This window comes from Podarcis tiliguerta (genome assembly GCF_965153285.1).
Source record: "Podarcis tiliguerta genome assembly, chromosome: 6".
NCBI classification, from domain to species: Eukaryota; Metazoa; Chordata; class Lepidosauria; order Squamata; family Lacertidae; genus Podarcis; species Podarcis tiliguerta.
The window spans coordinates 47,639,692-47,658,101 of NC_139539.1; the positions used below are offsets into that span (position 1 = coordinate 47,639,692).

General features: G+C 45.4%; 1 protein-coding gene across 5 annotated transcripts in view; it reads left to right on the forward strand.

Annotated features, from left to right (window-relative positions):
• Positions 1-18,410, forward strand: part of KCNC4 (potassium voltage-gated channel subfamily C member 4) — a 69,923-nt gene that overhangs the window by 40,890 nt on the left and 10,623 nt on the right. For 2 of the 5 annotated variants that reach the window (XR_014512560.1, XM_083445739.1), the window contains exon 4: positions 13,557-13,655. The exons of 2 other annotated variants lie outside the window; for them this stretch is intronic. Coding sequence is in view for 2 of the 3 variants with exons in the window: in XM_083445739.1 (XP_083301865.1) it covers positions 13,557-13,655 (99 nt within the window). In the remaining variant the exon portion in view is untranslated. Of the gene's footprint in view, positions 1-12,414; positions 12,517-13,556; positions 13,656-18,410 lie in introns of those variants that run through there. One more of the 5 variants, XM_083445746.1, reaches the window with a different exon arrangement.

The following is an 18,410-nucleotide window of genomic DNA, read 5'->3' on the forward strand; positions in this document are numbered from 1 at the left end:
TCAAAGGGGAGTGTGTATAGATTTGTTAAGCAGACAAAAGTACTGATTCAATTCCCAGGGAAAGAAAGGGGACAAGCAAACTAGGCAGAAGAGGGATTAGCAGCCTTTTGAGAGTGTTCGAATTTTACAGAGAATGTTAGGAGGAGAAGGAAGGGAGGAAATAGGTGAAACCTAAAAGGTAATGGGAGCTAGCTAGCATAGGAGAGGAGATAAAAGGCCATGAGACAGACACAGAGGAAGAGAAAAGAAGAAAGCGCAGAAAGCAATGGAATGAATTCACAAACCCCAAAATAGAATCTTCACTCAGCATGCCTGGGTTTTTTGAACTTGTGAGTAGTTGCTGAATATAATGAGAACATTTTGGTAAAGAAAAGTACTTTGAAAGGGGGCTCAAAAGAGCTGATGAGACAAAGACTTTTGATCTAGGAAAACAACCCAAACCGTCATCTAACGGGATTGAATCCAAACAGATGTCAACTTTGTTTTTTATTTCTAGTCCACAGTTCAGACATATTTTTCCCCCAATCAGAATTGAAAGACAGTATTTGTGTAGCCTAATCGCAAACTTGTGGCAAAGAATCAAAGAGAGAAACTGAAACCTGAGCCTAGATTGTTGCTGCCTTATGGGGGAAACATCATGCCATCAGTTTCATCTTGGCATGGAGAAGAGAAAACTCGGGGGTCATATTCTTCGAATGTCCACCCTCTGCTGCAAGACTTCCTATGGGGGAGAGGCCACCCAGCCTCTGGGCAATTACTTCCATTGCTGACCTGCTGTTGCTGTGAAGATGCTTCTACTAATGTTCAACCAAAATCTGCCCTTCTGCATCATGTTCTAATCAGGGGACCACATGCCATTGCTACAAACATTTGCACAGTAGTGTCAGGTGGGGGGGCTGCACTGCCCTCCCAGCTTCCCAACACCATGGGTTGCTACTGCTTACCAAGAGGGATGCAGGTGGCACTGCAGTCTAAACCACTGAACCTCTTGGGCTTGCCGATCCTAAGGTCGGCAGTTCGAATCCGCACTACAGGGTGAGCTCCCAGTGCTTTGCCCCAGCTCCTGCCAACCTAGCAGTTCGAAAGCATACCAACATGAGTAGATAAATAGGTATGGCTGCGGCGGGAAGGTAAATGGTGTTTCCGTGCTGTCTGGCACTTGTCATGGTGTTCCATGTGCCAGAAGTGGTTCAGTTATGCTGGCCCCATGGCCCAGAAAAGCTGTCTGCAGACAAACTCCAGGCATAGCTGTCAACCGTCCCTTATTTGGCAGGAAAGTCCCTTATCCCAGCACTGTGTCCGGCTGCTGTCCCTTATTGATGATGTCCCTTAAATTTCCTGGGTTTCAAAGGAAGCAGCTCCTCTCCCTCCCTCCCTGCCAGCCAGGGAGGAGGGAGGCTCCAACTGTGTTGCTTGGCTGCGTTGCTCACCCAGTAAGGAGTCTAAGGATGACTGGGGGGTGGAGCTTGCATGCCTAGTGCCAGTCAAATTGGCCGCGTTGCCTGGGGACTCGCCTTTGCTCAGCGCTTCCCAGCGGAGAGGTGATGGTGGTTTTCCTTGCTGCATCCCCTTTGCTGGGTTGTTGCGCTGTGGGAACCACCTCTTGAGGCTTCGTTTGGCTGCTGGCTGGGCTTTCTGCCTTTGGCTCGGAGGGGCTCAGAAGTTGAACATACCTGTGCTCGGAAAATCCCTTATTTTGGCTGCTGATTCCTTATTTTCGAGGCTGCTGGTCCCTTATTTTCAAATCTGTAAGTTGACAGCTATGACTCCAGGGCAGGGCAGCAGGGAGCTTGGCACAGTGTGAATTCGGCGGCAGAGCCAATCTGACCCTCCAGCCACTGCGCCAAGCGTCCTGCTGCCTTGCCTCTCTCCCTCGGGAAGCAGCAGCAAGAGGTTGTGTTGGGAAGCCAGGAGAGCAGCACAGAGCCACACGACCTACTGCCCTCTCCTGCAAATCACACGCTCCTCTCTATCCTCCATCCAGACAAGCAAGAGGCATTATCAGAGTTCAAAGACACATCCGAGCCAAGCAGAAATACCTGGGGTGCAAAGCAGAGATCTGAGCAACTGAACTCAATTAAAGCAAGACATAACAGTGGTGGCAGTCGGTGAAGAAAAGAGCATATTTTCTTTCAGAAAACTGAAAACTGCCAAAGAGAATTTGTTCAGGTTGTCATGTTTAACCATGCTACCTCTCCAAAGGTCGCTGGTTCTCCCTTCTTTCAAGTGCCCTTAAAAGGAGAAGCAGAAAGCCACAGCTTTGTTCCATACATCTTCGCTGTGCCTTGGCACAGTGAGATGGAAACTAGAAACAAGACCAGTGCCTGAACTTATTGCAACGTGAAATCATGTGACATTGTCACTGGAGGTGATGAATGGTCATGATCCAGCTAAAGTTTGCTGGGGCTAAGTCTTGCTTTCAGTAGGACAAAGTAAAGTCATAGGTGAGGATTCAATGCTGATCTTACTCTGAGGAGACCCACTGAAATTAATGAACCTGACTTTCTTTTCTGCCTGGCCTTTGGATCTGAATTACCTGTGGTCTCCTTCAGTGGGTGTTAAGCAGTTTTAACCCTGCTTAAAAAAAATATATGAATATGTTTTAGATTCTTCCTTTTGTTTTATACTGGTTTAAATGTACATGTTGTTTGTTTATTGCTGTGTAATAACAACGTAGTTCTATTTATTTCAATGGGTCTACTCTAAGTAACATTTAGTTGTTTAAATATGGTGGTAGAACATGAGACTGTTTAATCTCAGGGTTGTGGGTTCGAGCCTCACATTAGGCAAAAGATTCCTGCATTGCAGGGGGTTGGACTAGATAACCCTTCCTGTCCCTTCCAGCCGTACAATTCTATGATTCTATGGATGTAACCCAGTGGCTTTAGTCATACCAACACTAAAAGTTAAGTTCTGTTTAATTACCTTCTGGGCTGGAAGAGCACTCTCATGAGATACCCACACCACACACAGTAAAAACAGATAACAATAACAATAGTTGCAGCGTACAGTCAGAAATACTATGGAAATATATTGATCTCAGAAACGGGAACCTCATAACAGAGGGTCCTGGTTGCGCTCAGGACCCAAGAGCTCACCTGACAAGGTTAAAATGGGGGGGGGGGAGGAGCAGGAAGTCCTGGTCATTCCCCTGGGATCATGCCAAGCAGTTTTAGCCAATAGCCAGTAGGTGGCGTGATCCCAGGGGCTTTAAAAACAGCAATGTGATGCAAGTGGGGCACTTGCATTTGCACGGCTGAACACCCGCCCACCCTCCCTAGTTTAGGTAGAGTCGCTTGCCCTTGCTTTGGTTTGGGTTGCCTGTTTTAGAACAGGGGCTGGGTAGGAATTTTTTCCATGTGGCAGATTGGCTTTAGCCATTTGGTTTTCGTCTACCCCTTAGCAAATCATCACAACTTGTAAGGTGGGCATTGGCTCAGTTGGATTGTGGGGAGGGGAGAGGAGGCCATCACCTGCCCCTCCAGGAACTGGGTATTCTGTTAAAGGAATCTGGGGGTCCTGGATCTCGTCCGAAGTCTGGTTGAGGGGCTAGGGCCATGCCAGGACCACAGGAACCCCAGGGTGAGCTTAGGTTGGTCCTCATTGACCTTGCTCCCTCGTTTGGTTTACCCCATTTGACGATCACCATGAGAGGCGGAGTCAGTTATAGTGGGGAGTCAATGCCTAAGCCAATACCACTCACGTGATTGTATTTCAATAAAGTTGTGGCCAAAATTTGCCCAAAAACTTAAACTAATATAAGTCTCCATGTGTATTTATTTTGTGGGTGGGTCTTGGGGCCTCAAGATGCAGTCAAGAAGTACACAGTGTTCGTGGTCTAGATAGACTAGATAGATTTAACTGCAATGCACCTCACTTGTTCCTGGGGTAAGAGCCCATTTCATTTTCCCATGAACAGTGGCAAATTCTTAATCTAGTCTGCAGTTCTTTGGTGCGACACTCCTTCACGTGTTCCAGTCTGGCTTAATTGTAGCTGATTCATAGAAATTCTGAATCTCAGCAGAAGCTACAGCAAAAGCAGAGTCAGTTTAAGATGCTTACTGAAGTTCAGGAAGAGAATGAATGGTGTGTATTTTTAGCCCATGGGGTAGCTGAGTGGTATTAAAATTCAGTCTGTGTTACAGACACTTGGGTTAAATCAGTATTCCAGCATGAGTCTCGCTCTCTTCATACTAGCATTTTCAACTGAGTGTCTGAAAAGCGAGTGTTACCATGGAGACTCGGCTCCAGGGCAACAGCACTTCCTGTCAGAAAGCGGCTACACAGGTAGAAATATGGCCCAACAGAAACCTAAGCAGCTTAGAGAATGTCATACAGTCCATCTCCACAAAGCAAATGTCTTTAATAAACTCCATCTGGGAGATACAGGCTAAACAAGAATTAGGATTTTTGGTCTGAAGATCCCCTGCAGGAAAACAGGCTTCAAAAGGCATCCATTGAAGCACTGGGCATTTCCCCAAATTTTATTCTGTTTTTTTCATAGTTCCAAAAAACCAAAGACCTTCTTGAGAGAGAGTCAAAGACATTCCTGGAAGGAATCAGAAATGTGTAGATGAAATGAGAACAGACAAGTGGCAAGATTAGAATAAGGACAACAATTTCAATATTAGAACAGCAGAAAGTTGAATGGGTAATGTCCTACCCTGAGGCTGAACATACTTTTGCATACACCCCAGTTCTCAAAATCATGCAGTGTTTCAGGGGTGCAGTGCTTGTCCGGGTTTGCTTTGCTTTGGTAGGAGGTCATTGGAGGCTTACTGGCATTGTGTAATATTTGTGTGTATTTATAAACGTGCAAGGATGTGGGTGGCGCAGTGGTGTAAACCACAGAGCCTAGGCCTTGCCAGTCAGAAGGTCGGTGGTTCAAATCCCCACGACGGGGTGAGCTCCTGTCACTCGGTCCCAGTTCCTGCCAACCTAGCAGTTCAAAAGTGCGTCAAAGTGCAAGTACATAAATAGGTACCTCTCCAGCGGGAAGGTAAACAGCATTTCTGTGCGCTGCTCTGGTTTGCCAGAAGCGGCTTAGTCATGCTGGCCACATGACCTGGAAAAACTGTCTGCGACAAATGTTGGCTCCCTCAGCAGTAAAGCAAGATGACCGCAACCCCAGAGTCGTTCACAACTGGACTTAACTGTCAGGGGTCCTTTACCTTTTTTATAAACGTGCAGGTTAAGCATCAGCACCGTGAATCTGCAACAGATGCCTCCAAACCTGCTGCATCCATGTCAGATTTCATGGAGAACAACCAGCATCCTAAGATTTCCTTTCCTCAGCAAGGTCCACCCATTTCTTCGCTGCACTGAGGTCTTCACATCAGGCAGCTGGTTAGGAAGGGCATAGAGTTTGAACACCCACCGCCACCATTTAGCTCTCTAGGAATGCTGCTGCCCCTTTGTTCTTGCAGAATAGTGGTCAGCTGTGCTCCTACAGGGCTCTTCAGTAGCAGCAGATCACCCATATCTTGCTCTGGGGAAGGGTTCAAAGATTGCCTGCTCCTCTGATGCTTTGCCACAACAAATACTGTTTAAGGTTTGACTTTTAATGTTTAAACTTTACTTGCTACTCTTAAATCTAAAAAGGATTCGCTGAGATATCTTTGAGGCTGCCTGGCCCACCTTGCTTTGCTCCGCAAGAACCCCACATTCCCTAGGGTCATTCATCAGAATGAGGTTTGTCAGCTGGGAAACCTGGATAGCCACAGAACATCTGCACTGCCACCGCTGCTGTAGCTGCAAAGTCAAGAGGAGGAAGAGAAAGGATGAGGTCAGCACTGGGAGGGAGCAGCATGTGGGGTGGCAGCAGCTTTGCTTCAGGTGGTAGAACGTCTAGCGCTGGCCCTGTTTCCCATTCTCCCTTTCTCCAAACTGAGATTTCTTCACACACATAGCTTGATGACATTGCCATCAAAGAAAGGCATGTTCCCTTCTCCAAAATGACTCTCCCCCTTTTACAACTGTCTCTGGCCAATAACTTGCTCATCAGCTCATCTCCACCCAACAAAGGGAAGGTACTGGCAGATTTTCCAGAACTATTAACAAGTCTATGTTGGAAAACAAGCCTTCTTCGGGAGAAGCTGGCAACTCTCCCAGACTCCCGGCTTGGTCTCCGGTGACCTCCCTGGCTGCAGTCCCCGCAGGATCCAGGCTAGGTCTCGATAGGCGATACCTCCCAGCGTGGGAAGTACACACCCACTCCCTCCTGCTTCCCTAGCAGGGAAAGGAGATAGACAGAAACGTCTATTTACATGCTTTTATTTCGACTTTTCAGCACTACAGAAAACATGTCTGTTCACTTCAAACTCCTTCCAGCAAGTAGCAATTACTTCCTTTACATACGCAAGAGGAAGGTCTCAAATTGAAGCAACAAGAGGAACAGCCATTTTAGATCTGGTCCTAACCAATGTCGATGACCTGGTTAATGGGGTAGAAGTGGAAGGATCATTAGGCGCAAGTGATCATGCTCTTCTGAAGTTTACTATACAACGGAAAGGAGCAGCCAAGCATACTAGGACTCAATTTCTTGACTTTAAGAAAGCCGACTTCATAAAACTTAGGGAAGTGCTGGGTGAGATCCCATGGACAGTAATACTAAAAGGAAAGGGAGTTCATGATGGCTGGGAGTTTGTTAAGAGGGAGATAGTAAAAGCACAACTTCAGGCAATACCAATGAGACGGAAACATGGAAGGTGCCTAAAGAAGCCAGGGTGGCTATCTAAAGAACTTTTAACTGAGTTAAGATTAAAAAAGGATGTGTACAAAAAATGGAAAAGGGGGGAAACCACCAAAGAGGAATTCAAACAAATAGCCAGCACGTGTAGACACAAAGTCAGAAAAGCTAAAGCACAGAATGAACTCAGGCTTGCTAGAGAGGTTAAAAGCAACAAAAAAGGCTTTTATGGGTATGTTCGTAGCAAAAGGAAGAACAAAGAAACAGTGGGGTCACTCAGAGGAGAAGATGGTGAAATGCAAACAGGGGACACAGAAAGGGCTGAACTCCTCAATGCCTTCTTTGCCTCAGTCTTCTCCGATAAAGAAAACAATGCCCGACCTGAAGAATTTGGAGGAAATGATTCAGCAGAGGAAACACAGCCCAGAATAACTAAGGAGATAGTACAAGAATACTTGGCTAGTTTAGATGTATTCAAGTCTCCAGGGCCAGATGAACTGCATCCAAGAGTATTAAAAGAACTGGCAGATGTGATCTCAGAACCACTGGCAGTCATCTTTGAGAATTCCTGGAGAACAGGCGAAGTCCCGGCAGACTGGAGGAGGGCAAATGTTGTCCCTATTTTCAAAAAGGGGAAAAGAGAGGACCCAAATAATTACCGCCCAGTCAGTCTAACATCAATACCAGGGAAGATTCTGGAGCAGATCATTAAGCAAACAATCTGTGAGCACCTAGAAAGGAATGCTGTGATCACCAATAGTCAGCATGGATTTCTGAAAAATAAGTCATGTCAGACTAACCTGATCTCATTTTTTGACAGAATTACAAGCCTGGTAGATGAAGGGAACGCAGTGGATGTAGTCTACCTTGATTTCAGCAAGGCATTTGACAAGGTGCCCCATGATATTCTTGTAAAGAAGCTGGTAAAATGCGGTCTTGACTATGCTACCACTCAGTGGATTTGTAACTGGCTGACTGACCGGACCCAAAGGGTGCTCATCAATGGTTCCTCTTCATCCTGGAGAAGAGTGACTAGTGGGGTGCCACAGGGTTCTGTCTTGGGCCCGGTCTTATTCAACATCTTTATCAACGACTTGGATGATGGACTCAAGGGCATCCTGATCAAATTTGCAGATGACACCAAACTGGGAGGGGTGGCTAACACCCCAGAAGACAGGATCACACTTCAAAACGACCTTGACAGATTAGAGAACTGGGCCAAAACAAACAAGATGAATTTTAACAGGGAGAAATGTAAAGTATTGCACTTGGGCAAAAAAAATGAGAGGCACAAATACAAGATGGGTGACACCTGGCTTGAGAGCAGTACATGTGAAAAGGATCTAGGAGTCTTGGTTGACCACAAACTTAACATGAGCCAACAGTGTGACGCAGCAGCTAAAAAAGCCAATGCAATTCTGGGCTGCATCAATAGGAGTATAGCATCTAGATCAAGGGAAGTTATAGTGCCACTGTATTCTGCTCTGGTCAGACCTCACCTGGAGTACTGTGTCCAGTTCTGGGCACCACAGTTCAAGAAGGACACTGACAAACTAGAACGTGTACAGAGGAGGGCAACCAAAATGGTCAAAGGCCTGGAAACAATGCCTTATGAGGATCGGCTAAGGGAGCTGGGCATGTTTAGCCTGGAGAAGAGGAGGTTAAGGGGTGATATGATAGCCATGTTCAAATATATAAAAGGATGTCACATAGAGGAGGGAGAAAGGTTGTTTTCTGCTGCTCCAGAGAAGCGGACACGGAGCAATGGATACAAACTACAAGAAAGAAGATTCCACCTAAACATTAGGAAGAACTTCCTGACAGTAAGAGCTGTTCGACAGTGGAATTTGCTGCCAAGGAGTGTGGTGGAGTCTCCTTCTTTGGAGGTCTTTAAGCAGAGGCTTGACAACCATATGTCAGGAGTGCTCTGATGGTGTTTCCTGCTTGGCAGGGGGTTGGACTCGATGACCCCTGTGGTCTCTTCCAACTCTATGATTCTATGATTCTATGATTCTATGAAATTGCACTCTGAGCAAATTCCGGTGCATCGCCCTGTGAACTGACTGTAACATTCTTTCCCACAGTCAGTCCCATCATCCCCATCATGTGATGTTTTCAAGCTACCAGTTTGCAGCTGCGTTGCTTCCATATCGTAACAGTCTAAAACACTGAGCCTCTTGGGCTTGCCGATCAGAAGGTTGGCGGTTCGAATTTGCACAATGGGGTGAGCTCCTGTTGCTTTGTCCCAGCTCCTTCCTACCTAGCAGTTCAAAAGCACACCAGTGCAAGTAGATAAATAGGTACCACTGTGGCGGGAAGGTAAATGGTGTTTCCATGTGCTCTGGTTTCCATCACAGTGTTCCATTGTACCAGAAGTGGTTTAGTCATGCTGGCCACATCAGCCGGAAAGTTGTCTGTGGACAAACGCCGGCTCCCTCGGCCTCAAAGCGAGATGAGCACGTAACCCCATAGTCGCCTTTGACTGGACTTAACCGTCCAGGGGTCCTTTACCTTACCTTTACTGGTAGCTTTGCCAGAATGATTATCAAGTCCAATGCATGCCTCAGGCATGAAGCCCATTCACAGAAATCTTAAGAATCACAAATCAGTCAGCTGGAAGGGATGCCAAGAAGGGATCTAGCCCAAACCCAGCATTACAATCAAGACATGTTGACTGTCACAGTAAGTCAAACTATGGCATATCCAAACCATGCAAACCTGCAGCTTCCCAAAGAAGACCTCACAGCTACTTTGTTCCTCCAGAGTCCCCCCCCCCCCACATCATACTGAGCTTGTCGTCTGAATAGCCTAGCTTAGCCTAGAGAAAAACCTTGGCTGCAGTGCATGGTTATTGCGGAGGAAGCTTAACCATGAGCCTGGCTTCAGATAACACACTAAGGCAAACATTGGCTTAGCTCAGCATGCTGTGAGAACAAAAAAAGACCAAACCAGGCCACTCTGACAACAAATGGCCTCCATCAAAAGCATTCTCCTTTGCTTGTGAGCCACCATTGGACCTGGAAGTCCTCCTTGCCGTATATTTATTATTCCTGCTGCATTCTAAATGGCATTAGCCACATTTACAGGAGTGTGAAATTGAGCTGGTTATCCTCCATTGCATGTTTAGTTAGTCTTTCACATGAGTTTCTTGCATTTCATTCTATTGATTTTTCAGAGTTTACCATGCCTAAGTTGGTGTAATCCCTCCATTTTTATGCCACCTAAAGAAACGTTCCACTTCAATGTATAAGTAAATCCATTTTGGCTGTTCCTAATGGCACACTACTGCTATGTGCACAAAGGGCAGCTGTTTCATATTCTAGCATACGGTTAAATACTGAAATTAAAGTGATTGGTCTATAATTTCCTATATAATAATTTCCCCCATTTCAAAACATAGGAATTATCCTTACCTTTTCCCAGACTCCCAGCACCATGTCTATCTTCAATGAAGGCTCAAAATAACTGCCAGCATTTCTGAGTCAGTTCGTTGTTTCAGCTTTTTGACTCCTAAGGTGTGATTTAAATCCATTCAAATGTGGCAAATATTCTTTGTTACCAGGAAGTTCGCTTCTTCCTCCCCTCCCCTCTTTATGTTAATGTTGTTGATTTGTCGCTTTACCTTTTCTCTTTTTGTGACAACAGAAGTACAATCAGCATTGAGCTTTTTTAAAAAAACAACAACCCAAAAACTGGTTAGCAGTTCATGTTCCCATTATATAACTGACCCCCTTATGTTTAAGGTATATATTTAAAATCCTGCTTCTTTTTGCTTGCACCCTCCCATTTTGTTTTTTCCCTTTTTCATTTTATTCAAGGGTATGTACAGATGTATATAGAAAATAAAGGAAGGAAGGAAGGAAGGAAGGAAGGAAGGAAGGAAGGAAGGAGTCATTGCACTATGGCACACAATTACCACATTGTTGGCTATGTACAGAGGCAGATTTAGGGCAGTGTGAGTGGTGCGGTCACACTGCGCAGCTGAGGAAGGCACCTTCTCAAAGCCCATTTAGCCCTGGACCAGCTTCAGGGAGGAGGCGTAGGGCTCTGACAAGGTTCTAGAGTCCTCCTTTCTTCTTCCCAAAGCTGAGCAAGTGCTTATCGGGCTTTGGGAAGGAGGTAGGTGGGCTCTAGGACCCTGCCAGAGCCTCATGTCTCCTTCCCAAAGCTCAGCTTAAGCTGGCACAGACAGGGTGGCATAATACCAAGGCAGTCTATGCTCTGCATTAATAAAATAATAAAATAAAATAAAATGTTTAGCCCTATTCTGCACCAATTCTGTGATCTGCATAAATTATTAATTTTTTTACATAATTTTGCTTATTTGGAACAAGTTATTCTCTTTCTGGTAACCATGGAGAGAAACGAGGAGCTATGTAAGACTGCAGCCCTGACCCCACTTACTTGGGACTAACCTGCATTGAATTGAATAGGAGTTACATCTGAGTAGACATGGTTCAGATAGCACTGTAAGCCACTGAAGCCATAACTGCTGAGCATTGGGAAGTTTACTGGGCTCCTCTGTAGTTTCAGAGATTTCACTAGAGGTTGCCACAAGCCAGCTTTGCAACTATGTGGCCTAGAAACTTGTTCTTAAAAATTAAATTCTGGATTCAGTACCCAGAACCAAATTCTGTAGGTGTTTTTTTGGCACTCGCCGTGGAATTCACCTGCCCCCTAAATGTAGTCTGAAAGATATGGACTAATATGTAATAAGTATTTGAGTGGCATGTGCCATAGCGAGGAGTAAGTGATACTATAGTGGTCAGACTTTTCAACAGTCAGAACCTTTCCAGCACAACTGTTCTTTCATTCTATAAATGATGGATCCAGAAAATCCAACCAGTCAGAAGAGCCAAGCCCATTCTTCCAGAATAAGAAAGAAGCAGAAAAACATCACTGAAAAAGATTGGAATTCAAAGATATAACCATGCTTATTATATGGAAATGAATAAATAAGTACACTGGAAACAAAAGGGTTTGGACGGTTTGGAGTTATTCTGTATTTTGTGCGTGAACAATTTCTCTGTAGTTGCTCTCTGTTCCCTAGTTCCCTAGTTCATATGTCTGCCTTGCACTAAATGTAGCCTCTCTATGTTGGAAGAGAAGGGAAAACTCACCTTAGATACCCACAGTGCAAGAAAATAGAACCCAGACATTAAAGACCTTCATTCCAATCAGAGGTGACAAGGCACACATCATTAAAAAATGTTTGAGCAACAAAATAGCTTTGAAACATTTCACATTACAAAGAACGCATTTCAAGATCGGGATGGGGGGGGGGGAATGACTTCTGCACATTTTGAATCATACCTGCCAGCTCTTGTCAGGTCTAACGTTTGTCTCCAAAGGAAAAAAGCACAATCTCAAACAACATGTGGGTATGACTTTATAAGTTAAAAGAAAGAGAAATTGGGGCGGTGGAGGTGGAGGGAGAGAGAACACAATTCTCTAAAAGATTGTTTTCATTTAATTGAAGATACCCTTTTCTGTGGTGGATGTGATACCATCGTACCAGGCATTGAAGTCCAAAGAGTGTTTGTTGCTAGAAGTGAAAGGGTTTATACTAGCCTCAGAGAGATTATCCTTAGCTTTTGTTGTACAATAAATGCTTGTCCATTTATAACCCAGGTTACTGGGTAGAGGGAACAATGTGGAAACGGCTGTCTCGAGGACACTGCGTATCGTATCTGGATCGAGGATCCTAATTGTGTTTTTTGTATTAGGCACAGTTCAATCTGCAGCAGCCAACACCATCTTGGCTCTGTGACCTTGTCAAAGCTCACCAGTGAGGCAAGGTCAAGGCTCCTTCATACATCAGGCATAGGACAGCGGCCGCAAATCATTTCTGTAACGTGACGCACGTTGTATGACTGGCATATGCATGGAAATTGCTTCTTGCTAAAACCTTGAGCTCGATCCTCATGGGAGCTGTCCCATTTCTGGAAACCATGTCATCTGAATTCATCCTTGGGGGTGCTTCATCAGAAACACAAGACATCAAACTCTTCTGAGAAAGTACAGTGGTACCTCAGGTTAAGTATTTAATTCGTTCCGGAGGTCCGTTCTTAACCTGAAACTGTTCTTAATCTGAAGCACCACTTTAGCTAATGGGGCCTCCTGCTGCTGCCCACGCCGCTGGAGCACAATTTCTGTTCTCATCCTGAAGCAAAGTTCTTAACCTGAAGCACTATTTCTGGGTTAGCGGAGTCTGTAACCTGAAGCGTATGTAACCTAAGGTACTACTGTAACTTCCTGGAGTGTGTGCAGGTACAGAGCAGGTACTAGAAGCACACTTCTAGTAGTTCTGAGGAGATCACAACATCGGGGATGGCACAACTCAGGGCTGCCCCACACATGAGGCAAGGTGAGGCGACTGCCTCAGGCATCAGGCTCCATTGCGGCAGCAGATCCCCCTGTCAATCTTTCTTCCCCTTATTCCTGATGTAGGTCTTCCCTCACTCCTTCTTCCCTGGTGGGGAGTGGGGTTCCATTTTGGGCTCCAACTCAAGTGCCAAAATGTATTGGGCTGGCCTTGGCACAACTTAGCCCCTTTGTGTTAATATGCTTGATGCTGTTTAGTGGAGGGTGCCCCACTGAAGGAAGCTAAATGGGTGGCCTTGGGTTTGATTGAAGGTATGTTTAGTATTCCCCCCCCCCCCGGCTATTCTTAGCATCTGAGCTTGTTTCCTGTTGCTTGAAATGCCTGTGCACGTCTTTATGTGTTTTCTGAATAAATGTGTTTCTTCCTTTTGAATCAGTAGGTGGCTTCTGGCCAGAATTATTGTTATTATTTTTTATAAATGCTAAATGTGCATAGAAAACAGCTGAATGCCCCTATAAATATCAAAAATGTTTTTTTTTCTAGAGTGTGCGTTCTCCCTCCTGCAAACAAAATTGAGGAGTATGCTTGTTTGTCCACACGAGATCAAAAGCCGAGGAAATGGAACAGAATATGCGTCTAGAGGTAGAGAGTTTGATGCAGAGATTGGTTTGCACAAAAGGAGCTTTGATTAAGATGGAGCTTGAGGGTTAGGACAAGAGCTGAAGTGAGAGGCATTATGGTGTGTTTGCCCAAACAATCATAAGAGACTTCTCAGTGAGGTTAGCACACATTTTATGAGGTATTGACTTTTGTGCTAAGAAACGTGATGGGAGTGGAATGCTAATTAGATGCAAAGTGCCCAGATGACTAAAGGTTTTTACTGGCACAAAGCATCCCAAACCCAGCTGCTTCAGACACATTGCCAGAGAGAATACTATGGCCTCTTCATCACTTCCTGTCTGAAATATCTGTGAATAACATACACGTGTGAAAGAGCCAGAACACAGGTCATACAGTACGTTTCCGAGCATAATTCAAAGTGTTGGTGCTGACCTTTAAAGCCCTAAACGGCCTTGGCCCCGTATACCTGAAGGAGAGTCTCCACCCCCATAGTCCAGCCCGGTCCTCCTCAAAGACCTTCTGGAGGTTCCCTCACTGCGAGACGCGAGGTTACAGGGAACCAGGCAGAGGGCCTTCTCGGTGGTGGAGCCTGCCCTGCGGAACACCCTCCCATCAGATGTCAAGGAAATAAATATCTGACTTTTAGGAGACATCTGAAGGCAGCCCTGTTTAGGGAAGTTTTTAATGTTTGATGTTTTATTGTATTTTTAATATTCTGTTGGGAGCCGCTCAGAGTGGCTGGGGAAATCCAGCCAGATGGGCAGGGTATACATGCATGCATACATACATACATACATACATACATACATTGTGGGCAGAGCTTTTCCATGCCAGCAGTTCATCCATTCAAGGGCAAGCTATAGAGACCAGCGATCAAGTGACTTTGCGCATGTGTGAATTGACCCACTGTCCTTTATCTATTACAATACCACTCGATCTTAGCCCAAAGGCTGAGAAGTGATGATGGGCACAGCATGAATGAGGCGAGAAGAAGAAAAACCAGACTGGTGAGCCTAAGGTGGCCTGAGTCCTGTTCCTGATTCCATAATGAGAATCCTTTACATCCCTGCTGTTTTTCTACACAGCTACCAGCTTTTCTGCTCTCCCACCTGCTTAGAGCATATTGCCCTGCTTCTCATCAGCACCCCATAGTGAGTAGTCAGCAGGGGTTGTTTCCACAGCTCTGAAATCTTAAAACACCATTGGATCAGAATGTATACAAAATGCAAAGTTCTGTTTTCAGATTTGGATTGCTTCCCACTGCAGTCACAGTGGACCTGCATTTCAGCTCAATTGCTGTCATTTGCAGTTCCGACAAATCGCTCTCCATACCTGCTGTTTGTACCTGTTGCCGCCTGAGACTGGGGACAGTGTGGTGTTTCAGCTTTGTCCATCTTTATATGCTGATAAGGTTTTTTGGCTGTGTTTTCTGAGCCAAGGGGTAAAATATCAAAATAGGAGACAGCATATGCCCAGGGCGGGTGCGCTCCCGAGGGGGGCGGGGCACAGAGGGTGCCCTCCCAGGTGTGGGATAGTCGCTTGGGTGCATAGAGCAGTGCGCGCACCCTGCAGTCAGGGGCAGAGCGAGCGACTGCCAAATGTCACCCCCCTCAGCGAAGACACCCGGGGCGATCCGCCCCCACCGCATGCCCCTTCCTCCGCCCCTGGTGGGAGATGGCATTGTTTCTCTTCTGATGGAAAGTGTGCATGCATACAACAAACAGATTTTTAAAAGTACAGTGGTACCTCAGGTTAAGTACTTAATTCATTCCAGAGGTCTGTTCTTAACCTGAAACTGTTCTTAACCTGAAGCACCACTTTAGCTAATGGGGCCTCCTGCTGCCGCCGCTCCGCCAGAGCACGATTTCTGTTCTCATCCTGAAGCAAAGTTCTTAACCTGAAGCACTATTTCTGGGTTAGCGGAGTGTGTAACCTGAAGCGTATGTAACCTGAAGCGTATGTAACCCGAGGTACCACTGTAGTCATGTTAAACTGTAGCAGCAGCAACAGGAAAACCACTGTGATGTTTTAGAAGCTGCCTGGTTTGCTTAACACAAACTCGCTCAGGCAACAAGAACTAATGGAACTGTGGAGCAATGAAGCTATTCAGGAAGGAGTGGTTGTAGTCTGTTTGATACTCAAAGTGAAAAAGCAACAACAATGACAACATTGCTTCTCCCTGTACTGGTCTCCTACTCTGCTTCTGCCAGTCAACATCCTATATATAGTTTTTATTTGTTTTATATATATATATATATATATATATATATATATATATAGTTTTTATTACATTTTCTAAATTACATTTCAAAATATACATTTAAAGGTAAAGGTAAAGGACCCCTGACCATTAGGTCCAGTCGTGACCGACTCTGGGGTTGCGGCGCTCATCTCGCTTTATTGGCCGAGGGAGCCAGCGTACAGCTTCCGGGTCATGTGGCCAGCATGACTAAGCTGCTTCTGGCGAACCAGAGCAGCGTACGAAAACGCCGTTTACCTTCCCGCCAGAGCGGTACCTATTTATCTACTTGCACTTTGATGTGCTTTTGAACTGCTAGGTTGGCAGGAGCTGGGACCGAGCAACAGGAGCTCACCCCGTCATGGGGATTTGAACCGCCAATCTTCTGATTGGCAAGTCCTATGCTCTGTGGTTTAACCCACAGCACCCTTAATTCAATGACTTCCCTTCTTCTCTTTTGGTGGTTCATTTTACATACCATACAACCCTGCATATTTTACATGAACTAAACCATTCAATAATCCCTTGTTACATCTATCAAAACTTAGTTACACTGTTGAATTTATCTTAATGTTACCATCATTTTTAAATGAACACAGTTTTTACCCATACATTCTGTAAACATTTTCCAGTCTTCTTTAAACGTGCATTCTTCTTGTTCTCTTATTCTATATGTTAAGTCTGTAAGCTGCACGTATTCCATTAGTTTACGTTGCCATTCTTCTTTGACTAGGACCTCACTTGTTTTCCATTTTGGGTCTGACAAGACATGGGCCGCGGTAGTGGCATACATAAATAGTCTTTTTTGACACCTGGGAATTTCCCTCTGAATTATCCCCAACAAAAAGGACTCTGGTGTTTGTTTGGGGTTTTTTTTGGAAAGGTACTTTTAAACATTTTTTTCAATTCATTATATATCATTTCCCAATATTAGAATATTTCCAGTCAACATCCTCTTCTGGATGTGGTTGTTGTCCTTTAGCCCAGCAGTAGTGGTGGTGAAATACTTCCAAGATGTTATAGGGCATGCACATTAATTTACAGTCATATTGAAGAGCTCTATAGAGCGGTGGGCAATGAAGGGCAATTAGCTAGGGCTGTGCCAAAAATTTATTCCCCATTTTCTTTGGCCATTCTCCATCAGCTAATGGGAGAAGAAACTGAATTCACGGGCTTATATCCAATGCAGTGCTAAGGAAGCATCCCATAAGCACAAGGATTCCCACTTGCACAATGGGACTTCCCTCCATCTCCTCCCCCTGCCCTCCTCAATTCTGCTCCAGAGGTTTAGGGGAACACCCAAAACAGATTTAGGGAGTGAATGGGGAGGAGGGCAGGGAGGAGGAAGCGGGGGAAGCCCCCTGGTGCAAGTGGGAATCCTTGTGCTGATAGGATGCTAATGTAGAACTGCACTGGATACAAGCCAACCATTATCAAATAGGAGGATAAATTCCAGTGGCGATCCCATTCATAGGGTGTAGGGTATTTGTTGTGCTTGCCGTGCCTTTCAGGTGACCAAATGAGCATCATTTCTTTCTTTCCCCAAATCTTATCTCCAGTGCTGTGCATTCTGCAGCCTTGCCAGGTGCCCACACTTTCTGAAAACCCCATAACTTCTTCAGATGGGCTTTCATTTAAGCAGGGGAGTCCTGGGAGGCTGTCTACCATGCTCTAGACAGCTGTTTATTTTTTAAATATATCATTTTTTCAAAGAAATCATTGTGGAACTGTTTTTAATGGTAAAAGGCTCCCCTTAGAAACAAAATCACTGAGTGCACTGAACTCAGACACAATAACCAGCCTCCAGGGCTTCCCACACCTTCTTCAAGCTGGAGGAAGATGTTTAAATGACTCCTCCCATTGGGCTGTTTCAGATCAGGAAGTGTGGGCAGCTAGGGAGACTACAAAGCATTGGAGAAATGTTTAATGGAAAGCAGAAGGAGGAAACACACCACTCTCGTTTACCTCACAACACAACAATAATGTAAGCTCAGTGCCAAATAGGGATAGGTGAACATGTTAATTTCAATTTCTTTTGGTTTCTCATTTTTTCCAACCTTCAGTTTGCTACATTTCCATTTTAGTCTGCAAGTTGTTGTTGTTGTTGTTATCAGGGCTGTCTTAAGCATATGCAGTACTGGGGGTGCAAAGATCCGCCTGGTGCGCGCCCCCCCCCCAGGTTGCCCAGTCCCAGGTGTGCAGGAGGGCGGAGCCGGCCGGCCGCCTCAGCGTCTCGCTGGCTCAGTCACCCCCAAACCCGTGGCGCAAAGCCGCCCACAGCAGAAGAGCCCGCCGTGGCGCTCCAACCACCGGGTGGGCTCTTCCCCAGACTCGACTCTCAGCCTGACACCCTTGAGAGCCCGGCACCCCGGTACCCCGCACCCCTTGCGCCTATGGGTAAGACGGCCCTGGTTGTTCTTGTTGTTTTAAAAAAGTTCTCATGATGAAAATTCACCAGAATTTTCATGAGTATTTATTCTAATATATGCATTTTTGCAAAGCAAATTCCCCCAGTATCATACATTGTACTATATAGT